General features: G+C 36.2%; 1 protein-coding gene across 2 annotated transcripts in view; it reads left to right on the top strand.

The window, feature by feature from the left end:
- Positions 1-16,782, top strand: part of DENND1B (DENN domain containing 1B) — a 177,145-nt gene that overhangs the window by 150,351 nt on the left and 10,012 nt on the right. For both annotated transcript variants that reach the window (XM_064515764.1, XM_064515765.1), the window contains 3 exons: positions 584-640; positions 1,444-1,554; positions 16,437-16,513. In XM_064515764.1, the coding sequence (XP_064371834.1) occupies positions 584-640; positions 1,444-1,554; positions 16,437-16,513 (245 nt within the window). The remainder of the gene's footprint in view (positions 1-583; positions 641-1,443; positions 1,555-16,436; positions 16,514-16,782) is intronic.

Below are 16,782 nucleotides of genomic sequence, written 5' to 3'. Positions count from 1 at the left end.
GTTAATTCATCTCTCTATTGAAGAACATTCTTGGAATTGTTTTCTGTGCAGCAGTGATCTTTGGCTGCCTATTATAATACATACAGAATTTTCCTCTAAATAGCAGCACTATGCTGTTCAGCAACACTGGGCAAAATCTCCATCTGCATAAGAAATCACTTCATTTCTCTTAAGATTGATGTTGCCCTGCAACTTGCCAGACTGGAACACTGTAGCAGTCATCTCGAAAATCTTAACATTTTTCCAACATGCCGTACTGCTAAAATGCCCTTTCAAATTTAAAGGACCATTTCAAATAAAGGAGTGATGTAAAAGACCATTTTTAGCCTGTCTTCAGTAATATCGGAGAATTTGTGAGTATGTATGTTTTCACAACATTGGCGTGCAGGTACTGGGAAAAAACCTTAAATATACTGCCAAAGCATGAATTACATAGCACACGTGAAATTAGTGATAAAGGTCATTGTCCTTCTTTATATCACCAAGAGTAAAATAAGAAGAAATTAAGTACAGCCTCGTGAAGCATGTTCAGTGAGTACAGTCAGTTTCTTACAAAGCTACTTACGCCCTTTTAATTTTCTAGGCAAAAAATCATGCAAGACAAGGAATAAAAGAAGTGAAGAGTAAGTTAAAACACAAGGTATGTTGTACACTTTTTAGTTACCTTGCTGCTTTTATCAGTTTGAAGCTTATACTTTACAAATCACATGAGATTTGTGTTTTTAATGACTTTTGAAATATGCTTAGCCCTTTGTTCAGCAATACGTTTTTCATAACGAGCCCTCTGGCAACTATCTGTCATTCTATGCATCCACTGAAAAATCTCTTTATTGTTTGCATATTTTATCATAGAACAACAGAGGTCTTCAAAGATACATTAACAGGATGTATGTTTTCATAAAGTTGATTGCTTTGATATCACAATTGAAGCCTTTGCTTCAAGCTGAGAATTTAAGATGGGAGAGTCTTGCAGTACAGTGTATTTCAGAAGGTGTAGTTGTCTGTTTTGGTTTCGTAAGATACATGTACAATGGAGATGTTTAAAAATGGAGAAATAGTGTCATTTTGCAAAAGTAACGTTGCAGAAATAGCAGAAAAGGTATTTTAGGTGTTTTACAGCTGCTTTTCCTACTGGAAATTTTTTTCCACTTAAGATTTTTCTGTAGGGAAAAGGAACCTTTTCTAAATATATTTTATTCTATTTTAAGGAAACTTCCGAAAAGATCTCCTAGACATTTGAATGATTCATCTTTTAAAAGGCAATGTTGATAATTCAGCTTCTTGAAAAGCTAAATTTGATTTTTCTTATTACAGATGGTATTTTCATGACAGTAATAGATTATGGCAAGATAATTTTGAATGCTTTCTGCATGCATAATATAGAAGATACATTCGCAGATAATGATTATAAATAAAGGAATTTGTATCTGTTTTGTTGTGTAGGAGAGTGAGGAAGAATATGGAACTTGCAGCTCTGGTGCAGTACAGAGTGCTCCTGTCTACACATTGCATAATGAGAAAAGAGGAAACTCAGAAAAACGAAGACTTGCGCAGGTAAGACATCTGAAAGTTCTGCTCTTATTTACATATATGTGAGGAAAATGTTTTCCACTTAGTGATGCATCAGTGAATCCGTTTAAAATTATTTTACTGTCTGTGCTTGGATAGTATGATAAAAAGTTATTTTTATAGCAATACTGCTGTCATAGTACAGTGCTTGAAAGGAGAAAAATGGCTATTCGTATTTCATCCCTGTTGAGAGGGCAAAAATAGGAGATTCGGAAAGCAAACAGATTGCTAGAAGAATGTCTGCACAAAGAAATCACTTTAGAGTCTTATTTGGACAGTAATTAAAATTCTGAAACAAAACTGAGTTTTATTAATGGCTCAAAATATCTGATATAAAAGTATAATGATAGCTAGAAGTTTTGAAGGGCTGATGTACTAAAAAACTTACTCAACCTAATGCATCATTTTATGGATTCCCATTAGAGAAGTTTATTAGTAGTCTTAAATACTGCTTTTAATAAAGGCTTCTCCCATCAAATAAATTCTGCTATATTCATACGTCTGTATTAAGCTATCTATTTTAGCTTCTTATGGTGGGACACATTAGTATTGTATTTATAATAAATTGATTTGGGAGTCAGATGGCCTTTAACATTGCTCAGGTAGTTATCATTTATTATTTTATTAATAAGTCGTCTAGTTAATATCGTGTCAGCCTCTTGTCCTTTTGTCCTCAGTTCCTTTAATAGTTCTGACTTGCAGTAACAGGTGTAGTGTCTCAACTTTGGCAGGGTTTTAGTATCTCCACATTCATTTTGTCAATTTTATTCCAAAGATACCAATAAATAGTTTTTATAATATCTTTTTACTGGCAATAAATACCCTTATATGTACAGATTATACTATGTACTTTGTTATACTTTATACATTATATTGTTACTGCATGTTTTTAATGCATGTGATGAATGTTTATATATGGATTTTTAATGCATATGTCTTCCACAGATAAGAAGTGAGTAGAGAAATAACATATGACTTTTTACTTTAGATATTGCAATGATAAAAATCTGAATTCTCTAAGTAATATATTCAGTTTAGTTTTGGTCCATTATAAATATAAAGTTTGTGAGATTTAACATAAAATTGATGCAGATTAGTGATTTGTTACATGCTGTTGAAATTGTATGTTAGTATTAAGGTCAGGGGTTATGAATAATACAGGTACTTTCTGCTTTAATTCTGTAGGCAGATTTTACTTTGTACACATTTTCATTTCAGCCAGTGATAAAGTGTACGATGTGCTATCAGTATATTTTCGTATGCAGACAAATATGGTACCTCCTTTCGAAGAACCTGTGTACAGTAGATTTTCTTCACTGAGTGTCGAGAGAGAAGATACACAATTCTAAATGTACAAGTGTACAACTTGAATATTGATAACATGAAGAGGTTCTTAAAATACACAGATAACTAACAGATGACTGTCATTTTAATTTATAGCAACTTTTTCTCCCCCACCAATAATTTGATTGCTTGAGGCACTGAAAAGCTTTTAATGCATTATAAAACAACATATATATACTAATGTAGGTGAATCTACAATTGTATGTATCTGTGTAAATACCTAATACAGATATGCATCTTTATAGTCAAGTGAATTTTCATGGGCCGCATTTGTTGAAGAAATCTGCAGGGATTTACTAATTTACTTCTTGGTAGCCCTGCCTGCTATTTCACCTTATTTACAGTTAGTACAGGAGTCTAGGTATACAAAAAATGAAATTTACCTCAGTACAATTTAACATTTCTTCTGAAGGCCTGTGTTCTGACAGAGCACTTGAACTTTTGTATGGTTTTATGTTCATACAGCTGTATACTGCTATGTCCTTTAATGTTGCTGCTGCTGTTGTTATTTCTACCAGTTGTGTGTTATTTTTGAAAAGGCAGAAAGAGTGCATATCAGACCATAATTTAATATACATATCTATGTGTACGTATACAGACACACATGTATACATGCACATAAATATTTATACATACTTATTTATGTCTGTGTGCGTATATATCCAAGTGTATGTGTGTATACATAGTTTGTGTTTACTAGCAAGGCTGTGTTACTAATGGCCCCGTGTTTTGCCCTGCTGCGAACGGTGTCCTGTGTCTTCTCCCCAGCTCTTGCCCTGAATGTCACATGAGCCCACTGAGCAGGAAAGAACAAATTGTGATCACTGCCTGAGAACTCTGCTCTTGCACAATTTCATCTACCTCTCATTCATGCTGTTCTCACTTTTTCCTCGCTCCTCAAAAGCAAGATATTTCTAAAACTTAATAGTCTGCTTTTGCTGCTCTTATTTGTGTTCTTTTAAGTATTTGAATAAGCTAACAAATGCAAGTTCTAGGTGCTGATTTTAAAGTATATGTTTATATAATTTAGGTTTTCACAAGTGTGTGTGTATAAAAGTGACTGTGTTTGATCTCGTACCACATGTATAGTTTAAAACAAGTGAATTGCATAGATTGCTGCTCTTGTCAGACTTAATCTTTTTTCTGTAACTCTCTACCCTGCAGATGAATCTTTCCACCCAGCTTTCTAGAAGAGTGCCTATTGCTGTTAGTAGCAGTATAAGGACAATCCTAACAATTACACACTAGTTCTTGCACTTTGCTAAATATTTAAAATAATCTCTTGCTATTAATTAAGTTGCGACATCAATGTACTTGACTACCTCAAAAAAACTGATCAAACAAAACCCAAAAGTGAGTGGTCTTCTTACTTCCATACAAGAGGTAATTCTGTGCTTTATTGAGCCTTCTTCCACACTAAAAAATTTAAATAACAAGTCTATATAAAGAATTTGGTCTTACGTTTTATTTCATGTTAGATCCATGCATCGAGTTTTTCATTCTTCACTGCTTGGAAACAGCTAAATATAAATACCAACTGATAGTTACCTGAAATATTATAAAATATTTTTCAATTTAAAGCATTGTATATAATACAGAAGTTTCCTTCACTCTGAGCGACAGTTCTAATGATTGGTTCATAGCAATATTGGGGGCGGGGGGGAGGGAAGAGGGGAAGGGTCGTCTGCTATAGAAAGCGAATCTGCTTTTTACCCCCCAAAATAGTAGTTTGTATGCGGGTCTGCTAATTAGTACGGTTATTTCCTGTTTTGTTGATGAGGCTTTAATAAATGTCAAGGGTACAGCCATGAAGATCTCCCAATTAGGCTTTGCGTTTGTAAAACCCAACCCCTTTGCTTTTGTGTGAAGATGACAGTTCCAACTGCAGCCTCAGCCTAACAGGGCTCCAGGGAAAGGATACTTCTCTAGTTTTATTGAAAACAAGGCCAGTTGGGCCCAGTGAGAATACCAGCACTGGTCACAGTGCAGAGCCGTTTTTAACAATGAATATTTACTAAGCTTTATCACTGCTGTCATAGTGGTTTTATTATATTTTTTGCCAGACCTGCAATAGACTTATAAATAAATAAATAAATTAACAGTAAATCAAAACAAATTATAGCATGTAAAATAGCTGTCAAAACCTAATCGGAGAATAAATAATTAAACGTGTTATTGCAAACGGTAGTGAACAGCTTTCTCTCCTATAGTTTGCATTTTGAAAGTCCTTCCTAAAGAAGGAGATAACCTGATTGCACTCATACGTGCATGTGTGCATGCGCGCGCACACACACACACACACACACACAAAATATTAATCTTTGCCTAAGATGAATTGTTCTATCTCTGTAATATGCATTTGAGCTTACTCTTGCTTAGGTTAGCTGTTCTAAGCTTTTTATATGCGTGCGAGCTTAACTATATTGCAAGTCAACGTTAACAGATGGATTGCCCTAAGCAAGGGAAAACCACCACAACAAAATCTAGCGAAAGTGGAGGATTGAAGCTTTTTATTGTTAAGCCTTATTAAAACCTTGGCATGTGCCCTGCTGTTAACTGTTTCATGCCTAAATCTAATATGCCACTGATATGTTTTATCTCCTGCATAGATTAGATATGTACCATATATAAGAAATTTCCAGCTAAAATTCTTAAAATAAAAACTCATGTAAGCATGAGATTGCTGCAGTTCTGTGTGCAGTATCTTGCCAGCTATATTGCTGAGTTCTTTTAGCTCTTGATGAGGTTTGTTAATACATCCATTAAACTACTGAGGGCTCAGTCTTGCATAATCTATTCTAATTTCTTTTCATTATATACAGCCAGGTGAGCAGATTTCTGGGCAGACAAGGGCCTCAATGCAATGAGATCTCTACAAAATTGTTCAAAGTAAATATATATTGAAACAGGGAGCATCTTTATTAAGAGCACAGATAGAATGTCAGGAAGGCCTGTTTGAGATCATTATATGATCTTTGTAAATTTACTGTCAGGTCATAGGGTGGCTTATTAAATATGGAGCATTTCAGGATTGAAATAGTCCTAATGCACTTAGTGGCTACTAAAATATTCTTGCAGATTTGCAGAGTACTGAATAACAACTACAAGTTCATTTTATAGTTAATAAGTTAGCAATGCATCCGTGTCTCTAAGGAAATGTGTGTGATATTTGTACCTTTAGGCAGGCACTAACTTGTAGCCATAATGAAAACCGGGGCATTTGGATTTACTCGGACTCCATGTGTTTCAGCACTACTTTAATGTTCATATATTGAGGTAGGCAAGTGAACTACGTCCCATGACTTTGCAGGATTTAAATTCACTCTCTTAAAATCTTTTAAAAATGCTTGCTGTTAGAGAAGCACTTTTATATAAAGGAAATAAAGGCCAAGTTTGTCTAAACTTTTTTCTTAGTATTCCTGAACAAAAGAGAATTACCACTTTTTTTTTCCTTTTTATAAGTATATCACAAATGTAGCTTTTACGGATTTATTGTCGTATCTCATAATAACGAGAAAGCACGTAATTCAGCTTTCAGTAGGTATACTTGGCATCTGTTCAACAAAGATAACAAGTGTCAGGCAGGAAGATGTGTTCAGAATAACCTTACCTTCAGGAGTGCCCCATTTATCAATACCCGCACAATGGCCAGTAAAATAAATGACATAATCATTAGCTACAAAGGGCTCCCAGTAACTGATTACCCTCCTAACCTGAAAAAGGTGATGAGAGTGGGCTATTGTGAAGAATTTTTTTCCAGAAACATAAAAAGAGGAGAGAAGGTTGGAAAATGCTTGTGACCCTGCAATGCTGAATATGCATATTTTATATCACGGAATGACTCCTCCAAAAGAAAAAAAAAAAATCAGAGCTTTTATATTTCTGGAATTATTGGGTAGGGGGGTATCTGCTTTAAGGATCTTTATGTGTATTTGAATTCAGATAATATGTTTGATACCACATCCATGCCTAATGTCCACAGAAAATACTAGCTATACAGCTGGAGGAAGCTTTCACTCTTATTGACTAAAAATATTATAAATTGTCAGATGTCATAAACAGTGACAATTAATAGTCTTTAATGTAAATCACATGTTTCATGTTCATCTAAGGAAACAGAATTTACCAATTAACTGAGGCTTACGTCAAAACTATATTTTACAGAAAATGTTTGCTTAATGTGGTATAATTTGAAAATATTGTTGATATCATTAGCTGCCTTTAATTTGGAGAAAAATCTTTTGTCTTGATGTGTCAAGTAAGATCTCTTCATCGTGCAAAACAGTCATTTTTCCTTTTAATTAAAAATGAAAAATCTAGGCAGCAAAAATTCAAATTGTAGATTACGAGAGTGCCCTCTTGTGGCTCTGATACCTTTTCTGAATACTACAGGCGTACACATGTCCTTTGCCTTGTGTGAAACCTTGATGCTTAGGACAGGAGAGCTTTTAAAAGTCAAGCAGTGCTTCATTGCATCTTTTTAAACTAAAAAATTATCTGGATTTTATGTAGCGTGTCCATTTTTATTCAAGTAGAGCTGTAATTACCACATTGCTCGACCCTGCCCACCCCATGATTTAGGTAGATGCTGTCTCCGAACAGTGACAATGGCTGATTTTTTTTGTTTAGTCAATGAACACATTTAAACGGAAAAGAAGCAGTATATCTTTATAAAGCTTTTATCTTTCATTTCAACAGTTTTATCAGTGTTTCCTTTCCCCATGACTGATCTCTTTTCTCCATCGTTTTAAGTGAAGGGCTGTTGAAAGTCCAAGTGACAGAGTTCTGGTGTTCATTCTGCACATGTGCCAAGTTAAGCTGTGCAGCCGCCTGTCCTTCTCTGGCTTCCGCAGTAAGGATCACTTGAGAACTCTCTCTGCTAATTACTGTGATTCAAAAAATTTCAAAAAAAGTGGAAAAATAGGATAATGATCAGAAAATTGCTCTAGATTTTTTTGCTGGCATTTCTTGGAACATTTGGCTTTTCAGGGCAAAATCACCTGCACGTCTACCTCTGATTTATCCTATTGAGAGGCCTTTTAGAAAAGTGAAAAAGGTGGCAGATGCCTGCTTTGGATGTTATATAACCTATTTTAGTTCTGGAACTAATAAAGAGAGAGGCAACCTTTCTGAGAGCTTTTCTCGTAAAAACAAACAAGCCATATTGTTACATATACAAAGTTTTCTTTTTTCTAAAGGATCTGAAAGAGAAATGCTATTTCAAGAAGTACCTTTGAAACTGGAAGAAACTTTCTGTCCTTGATTGTTAATTGATAATAACTGTGTTAAGTTTCTCATCGAGAATTTATTGACATCTGAATGTTCCAGCAATACCCTCTGTTTTCGTTTGCTGTGTATCCTCCGCCTTGTGTTGCTGAGGACCAACAAGTGGGACAGTGTTGTGGCCCCACCTAGCAGAAGCGAGGAGCTGGGAGAGCTGTCACTAGAGGAGTCAGCCCACCTGCTTCCCTTCCGCGTTGCTTTTGCCTCCCGGTCTAAAAATTTGCAAAACACAACCTTACGTCTAAAGCTGCAGCTGTGATGCTGTCTGTTCACTAACCTTTTCTTTCTCTTTCTAATCCTGTACAAAAAAAAAAAAAAAAAAAAAAAAAGGAATAAAGAAGTTCAGTTAAAGAAGAATAAAGTTTGGCTGGGGGCAAGAGGAGAGAGAAAGAAGAAACAGGAAAAGCCTCTCCTGCAGGGATCTCAGCATCTCCAAATGTGAAAGCCTAGATTCAACCCATCTAATTTTAGACACCTTATTGAAATGCTAAAGTTAGCAGTAGTGTTACCCTAGGCTCTTTCTACAGTAAGTGGAGAGAGCTAGGCATGACCAAAGCACAGTTCAGCGTACCTAAAACCCAGATTACTTTCTGCTGGTGCCCATTTCCTGCTATTTGCTGCCTAGAGATCCTGATTTAGACACCAAATTTAAGTATCTGAAATTAGTGAAGGGAATCCAAATCTGTGCCCTACGTCCATGTTCCCCAGTGCCTTGTAAAGAAAGATATTCTTCACCTGGACAAAAAACTACTGATGTCAAGCAGGAAGGATTCATCTTTGCTAGCTAACTTTTCTGTTTGGGAGCCTTAGACAGAAATGTTCTTGGCATCAATCTTTCCGTCCCTGAGATGCCATCTTTTTTGTTTGCAGTTGTGATTGGTGTCTTTGTTTGCATGCCCGCCCCCCCGGAGCTTCCCTCAGACTGGCTCGTCCAGCGTCCGTTAGTTTGATGTACAGAGTTCAGTGCTGCTCAGGTCTTATTTTATCTAAAGTTTTGTGATAGTGGGTGTTTTCCATTAAATCCTGATGCCTCAGCATCTGTGATGTCTGTGTTTAGGATCATGTCTCCGTTATACATTTTACCCTCGGTCACTTGAATTATTCACTTTAACATATTTGGGTTTTTTGAAAGTCTTTCCTTTGAAAAGAGTCATATATAACCTACAAACAGTAGTTCTACCCATGGTATTAGCGTGTGATACTTCTGCTGATGTAAGGATCTGATTCACATATTAACTGAAAGATTGGTTTAACCAGTAATCTCTGTTTTACCTGCTTTGCAGTTATATTAATAGATAATATATTTCAATTAGATCAACTGGGTTTACAACTGTTTTGAATCACTAAAGTGGCACAGTGCTCCCAGATGATGTTCTAGCTTCTTGATTTTCATGATACCTCAAAACCGCACTGCCTTTTCTGCCTTTTAGATACCTTTGTGCGCCTACCACATTGAAGAGTTTTTCTTTTCTATCACCTGTTCCCATTATCTTCTTATTCCTTTCTCCACTGTGACCCCCTCAGCCCTCTGTTCCATGATTTCCCTTCACGCTAATCATCGGATAAACCTAGGGCAGTAGTAACCATGAAAAAGGAAAAATAGGTTTTGTAACTGGAAGTTCTGCCAGGTGTACAAATAGCATTGTCCACACAGACAGACACACAGACACAAATAAAGTAAATTGCTTACAAAACAGCTGCTATCTCTCCTTGTCTCACGTAGCACTGAAAATCTCAGGAGTCCTATTTTAAAAGCCTGACACTTCTGCTTGTTCCCAATAAAAGTGAAGTCAGGTAGCCTTCAGATGGTGCACTCTGATGCTGCGAGGATGACGTGCGGCATGGTGCTGCGGTGTGTGTCAGCTGAGAATGAACGGTTTTACTAAGAATAGCCTGTGGTCTCTGTGCAATTGAGAATGAGAGAGATTTGGCTATTTTGAGAAGACACCTAACTGTGGGCAGCATGTGGCCGCAGTCTGATTCAGGTGATAGGAGATGGTGTGGACTTTCTGAAAAAGTGTTTTGTGTTTCTGCAGAGAAAAGGAAACTTTACCTGCTATTTTGAAGAAAAAAACAACTGTTTTTTATGAGCAAAAGCGTGGTTAATCCTTGGAAAATAAAAACAGTATTAAAAAATCCTCAAATATCATCTGTGTTAAGGAGTACAGCATATATAAAATTCAGGAAGCTTAGATATTGTTAATTTTTCACCAAAATAATTCTGAACATAAATAATTATAATGTACTCTCCGTGCTTGAGTCTCTTAACAGATCTGTCATCATTAATATAATAAATCTTACCTCAGCACTGAAACTAATGTGTTTCCATTGACTTTATAGAAGTCAAACAGTGAAGATGTCTATTATATTACAGGTTACTTGCCATTTCAGAGAACTATCCCCTCTATACTTTTCTGATTGACTATGTCTTCGAGCAGATTTTGGGGGATTTTCTGTTCTTGCAGGCTCTTCAGTGTCACAGAAAGGGACTTCTTTTTGCCATTGGGAGTGTGCTTTCTGGATGGATCTGTATCATTTCCCTATCGTTTTAATTAACAGGATCTCAGAATCACTGACACTTTTGTCTCATAGCGTAAAGTCGCAGATGTTTCCAGCAGCTTTGTGTTTTTTCAAATGCATCAGCTGTACAACTGAATCAGTTAAAGAAGAGAAGGCTTCTGTCCTAGGAAGGATAAATTTTTAGCTTTTATTAATCATTTTTGAAGTTATCCATGAGTCCCATGTCATAAAAACAAACTTACGGAAGTATTGCACCTTAGATGGTATCTGCTTAATTTGCATCCAGGGCAGCTTTTCAGATACCAAAACACTGTTTTTGTGAGGTGTTGTTACTTTATGTTACTTTCTGGGATTAAAAGCACCCAATTAGATTTTTGAAGGGACTACTTTCTCTAGAAATTCACCCAGAATTACCCATGCGTCTGTCCTCGTTTAGTGTCCCTATAGCTAATTGGTATTCCAAGCGATACTTTTAATTAAGCTTGTGGTTATTTGTATGACATTCCAGAAAAAGAGAGGCATTGAAGAGGAGAAAGTTTATTAACTGTAATTCTGTTTTATCGCTGTTCTTCCTCTCTTCCCACATCAGTCTCGCCTCTCGCAGAGTGTAATGTGAAGTACTTTTCCTGTGATCTCATTATCCATTACTTTAGTTCACAGTCTTTAACTGAAAAGGAAGCAATGGGTTGTGTTTAGCTAGTAAGTTTGATTGAGAGATCTCTTGCCTCCCTGCTGGAGGTGAAGCCATAATTATGTCTGTGGCTGCTTTTGTAGGGGAGGATAGGTAAAATAAAATCCTGAAGCATAAATAATAGTGGGCTTTTCTTTATTTTGCTTTCTTTTACTGAATGAATAATCTTTAAACATTAAGAAAAAGGAAACAGTACTTCATAGATTTAAACTATACTAGATATTTTTCCTTTATTAAAGCTCTATATGTGTTGATGTATTGAGTATCTGGTAAATCTGAAATTATGTATGTGCTGCCATTTATCAAAAGATGATTTGTTTCTCACTTCAAGGACAATTAATGGCAGCAGCCTTATTAAACTTCCTGCCTTAGTACTGATCAATAAGCACTCATTCGAGAAAGTTATGCTTCTGAAAGGTCTAGTATTAAGTAAAGAGCTGACATTTCAAAGATTGACTTTCATGCCCAATCAAGAATGGAACTACCTTGCATTTAAATCCTTTGGCATGTGTTTTGTCTACATTTTTGAGATTTTTATGCCAGGGTAGTACATTTGTTAGGCTACCAACAAGCAGAAGAGAACTGTTAACTATTCTCGTTTCATTTGGTTCTGCCTGTATCTCTACTGTTGTCAGCTGCTTTTGCTGGTTTCCCTGTGACTAGCATTAACGGCAGTTGCATAGGTAGCAGGTCACTTGCGGAATGAGATTTTGAAGCAGGGTAGGAAACAAAGAAGACAGATATGATTAGTTAGTTGCCACACTTCTATTATTAAAATAACACGTTCAGAACTAAAGACAGTTTGCCTGCCGCCAGTGGAAAAGGGGAGATGCAACAGGAACCGAATTGCTCTTTGGAGCTTTTCAGTTGCAGTTGTATGGTACCTCCGGACGTGATGAATGTCAGTGCCAGGGTGTGATGGTACCCAGAGGAACCGGGGTGCCAAAGGCGTTGCCCCGCTGGCCCTGCTGTGCCTCCTGCGCGGGTCCCGTGCGGGCGCGGGGTCAGCAGCGCGGCGGGTGCAGAGCGCGGCCTGCGGCAGGCTGTCACCTTCTGTGTGTTTGAGCAAGGTGGGAGAGGGACTCTGCTGCGGGGGTGCCTTTGCGCTGAGGAAGATGGGAAAAACATGAAATGCCTGAAGTTGGGTCTGTGTTTGTTTAGGTAAAGTAGGTATATGAAATACTGGATTTTTGTTATGTAAACAGAACTAGTTGGAAGAAGCAAAACAACTGAGTAGTTTTAAGAAGCTTGTTGCTTTATTTTGTAGAAACAGGCATGGCAGCAGTCTATTAGGACTTTATAAAGTCCTGGTGCAGCAAGAAAGGAGTGTTACAATATCATTTCTTGGGGTAATAAATTTAAATGGTCTGGTTGTTATTAGAATGCTGATCAGGAAGGAAACAGAAGTCTGTCCTGTCCTTTTTTCATAAAATGGTATAAAAAAGGTTACACACTTCAAAATGCAGAAAAGACAGAAATTAAAAGCTTAAATAACTGCAAACAGCAGGGTACGTCAGTAATGGAAGGACTTCTTAAATGACTTTGACAGCATTTGCAGGTGCACATACCGTGTCACTTCGCCTAGTGGAGCATTGAAAAAGATTTATGGTTCTCCTTTTGGAATTTATTAAGAGTTTCGTTCTTTTTCTTTTTTTGCAAAGCGGTCTGGACATACCCCTCCTTTGCAGTTATTTTTATTACAGCTCCTAGAGGAAAGTCATCTATTCAAAAACATGTGTTGCTTGTTGTCTCAGTGGCTAGCTCACAGAGCTGTAAACTCTAGAGAACGTTGTTATTTACAGCCAGAAATTTTCCTTTCCTTCCCCTTTCCCTTTTTTCTTCACATGTAAATCCTATTTTATTTAGTTTAGTTCTTGAAAATCTCCCTTTATGATTTTGTACCCCTAAACATTTAAATCGATAACAAAAGTTACTTTTTCAAAGAGAGAATCTGACCGTCGGGGACTAGAAGATATGGGTTTTTTGTTGTTTATAGGCATATGTTCTGTTACACTCCTTTGTATGATGTTATTCCTGTTTTCACTAATGCACTTACATAACACTGTCAGTGGATGCTCAGAGGAGCAAAGATACGGGTAACTATTATGCCTGTGGTGTTTGCCAATTCTAATCAGTTTTATTCAGTTTCTATTTCTCAAAGATGCAACCTTTTTTTTTTTAACATGACATCCATGCTCTTTGAAACCTTATTTATTATTTCGACAAACCAGTGAGTGTTATCTTGTGGGATTTTATTCTGACAGAATTAATCCATCTGAAGATAAACAAGTGTCTGTTGTTTTGTTTTTGTTTTTCTGAAATCTCTCAACTTTTAAAGAACCTTCCCTCCCTCAAAATCTCGTCTTCCTATCAGTAGAAGTATTTGTGGTCTGATGCAAATTCTAAGCAAATGAGGCAGAGGCACAGGGGTTTGCTGTCCAAGCGTCAGTTGTAGGATTAGGGCTTTAATTTAATTGAATGCCATGTGTGTCATGTGTCAGTCAGAGGAGGTAGTGAATTCTCAGTGTTTTAGAAATAAAATATTTTAATTGCCCCAGTGAAGATAAATACTTAAAGCAGCAACTTTTAAACTGAAAACAGTGACTGCCTTTGTGGCAGTAATCAGTAATCAAGATGACTGACTAACAATATCAATTAAATCAGAGTGGTTCCCCTTCCCTTCCGTTGCATGCCGTGATATGATTGATTACCGTAATGATGGGAATGATACAAAGAACTTTCAAAACTGGGAGGAAGTCTGAATTTACAGAACAAATTTAACAGAAGGCAGCCAATGAAAGGAATAGCTAAAATGCTTTTATTTAGCATGGTGTGGACTGAGAATCAGATGATTACCTTGGTGTGAGAGATACAACCAGCACCATGGCCAAGGAGCCATCTTTTAATACTTTACTTTCTTCTTGCCAGTTTAGTAATATTTAGTATGTCTGGATTACATTCATTAGGTGTCTTCTGATAATTGGGTCAGTATCTTTGAGGTCAGTCTGTTTAATGTTGTTAATGTTGTTTACTCTTCTTATAATGTTATGGTTTTATGTTTTTTAGTGTTGCATGCATCTGGGATTTTAGTGCTGCATTTTTGATGCTTGATCCCAGTTGACATTTTTAAATGTTTTATTAATGATGTTGCTTTTCTACAATAAAAAAAATGATAGTCTAGCTATTTCTGTTCAAAGGTTAAAAGTTGCTCTTACTTGCTTGGTAGTAACCAATTATAAAATGGTAGTAAGTAATTGTAAAATACTATTTTATTACATGTCAAATAAGTCATATCTTATGATGACTTATTTATTCAAAATTGTTTTATTTGATTTAGCTGGAATATTCCCTAAGCATTCCCATTTTTATATTCACTGAACAGTACTTCTTAAATTGGTCCTGTCTCCATATTACATCTGAATTCTGTTTTTGTAGTTCTACTGAGCTAAGGAATAGTCTATGGAGAGTATGTTCTAAAATGTGTCTATCTCTAAAATACATTGTAAATATCAACAGTCCATTTGTCTTTGATTCTCTGTGTTTTGTGTTTCATTCTTTTTCTTTTGTTTCAGTGTGAAGCTTAGTTTGAGTTCTTTCCTGGTTTTTAATACTATACTAATTATCTTGTTTTTATCAGCTGTTACTTGCTTTTAGACATTAAGAGCCACATGTTTTCACTTGGTGATAAAGCAGTGCACAAAGAACTATAGAAAAAGTGTTATCAAAACTTGCTGTGTTAATTAAAACCTCTCTTGTTGAACAAGAAAAAATGTGTCAGTCTATAAAGAGTGTACATTGAGATGTTCCTGACAATAATGGGGAAAAAAATTACAGATAGTATCCAAGTACATGTAGAACACTGACAACATCTGTAATAGGTGACATATTGAAATCCTCACAATACAAGATTTCCAAGCTCCTTGTATTTTGAAATTAAGGCCATATTTCCTCGCCATCAGGGCCTTTTTGTAGGCTTAGGCATTTGTTGAACTGCATAATGAGATATGGGCAGTAGCACTTCCTTATACTAGCGTTTGATTTTCTTTAAAGTTAACTAACACTGTTTTCCCTTTGCACAAATTCTATCCATATGTCTTTAAATTATGGCCAGTTTTCCAAGGTTCAGAATCTCTTCTGTGGATTGATTGCCTGCATAGTAAATTTTTGACTGCATAGTTGATTTTTGTGTTTTAAATGCAGAACAAGCATTAGAGATGCACAGAATTTGAGGCAGTCTTTCTGTTGTGAAGTACAAGTAACTAAAATGTTTGACTTAAACATTCTGTTTGAGATAGAGACCTTTCTTCAAGTACAGTAAAAATCTTCAGCCTGGTTTGGAGTGCTAAATAAGAGTGTGATAAAACAGGCTAGCGAGTACTCAGTATGGTAGTATGTGAATTTACAGCACACCAACTACTCTACACTAGCTCCCCATGGGATGCTGTGAGTGTACACAAGCTGTGAGGTAACTGTAGATTTACAGTAAATTATCCTGCACAAAGGCATTCTTAGTGCACAGTTTTCGAGCTGGCACACTATTTACTCTGCACTTCTGTTTAACACCTTTGCATAAATATAGCTATGTAAAGCAACTCCTGACTTGTTTTGTATTTGCTTCTCCAAAAATCCATTTTTCGTCATGCTGAGTAGACCACATTGATTTCAGAACTTGGAAAATATTTCAGAATATAGTAAACCACAGTGCTTTGTCTAATGCACTTGCAAGAAAGAGTAGCTAGTAGACTTGATCAATGCTTTACCTCCAATGGCCATGCTTTTGCTTGTGCTAATCAAGGCTTTGCATAAGGCACTCTATAGGCCATTAAGTAAAATACAATTTCGCTCTTTTATTGGGGGTGCTTGAGGACTTCAGGTCCTCTTATGAAAATCTTTAAAAGACTTGATCAGTAGTATGCAGTAGTCCTCATCAAGTGCTCATAAATTTTAAGTGAATAAAGGGTCAGCTAGTGAATAATGATGAAATAGTAAAAATAAACAAAAATTACAATGTTCGTTTTCTGTCCTGCAGACACGTTTCAACCAGCATCTCAGTAACCGTGATTTTGCATTGGATGAAGATGATGATGAAATGGATAGAACAAGCAAGTAAGAAATCTCTGTAAATATATGTGTATGTATGAGAGAGAAGGTATCTAGCATTATTCAGCAAAGTGGAGTTCATGTGACACACTGTTCTCTTGTCCAGGCTACTAGCTTGATTCTTGATCTAGGAGTTGTTAAGTAGTCTAGGATTAAATCTCTTTTTAAAAGAGGGAAAGATTATTATTTATTTATTTTCAGTATTTATAGTGTCTAGGAGAGCTTAACATGATTCTCAGTCTTCACAGACTCAGCATAAACAGACAGACTACATA

The sequence above is a fragment of the Dromaius novaehollandiae genome, chromosome 8 (assembly GCF_036370855.1).
Source record: "Dromaius novaehollandiae isolate bDroNov1 chromosome 8, bDroNov1.hap1, whole genome shotgun sequence".
Classification (NCBI taxonomy): Eukaryota; Metazoa; Chordata; class Aves; order Casuariiformes; family Dromaiidae; genus Dromaius; species Dromaius novaehollandiae.
The sequence above is the reverse complement of the archived record's forward strand: the minus strand, read 5'-3'. Positions and strand labels throughout refer to the sequence as shown.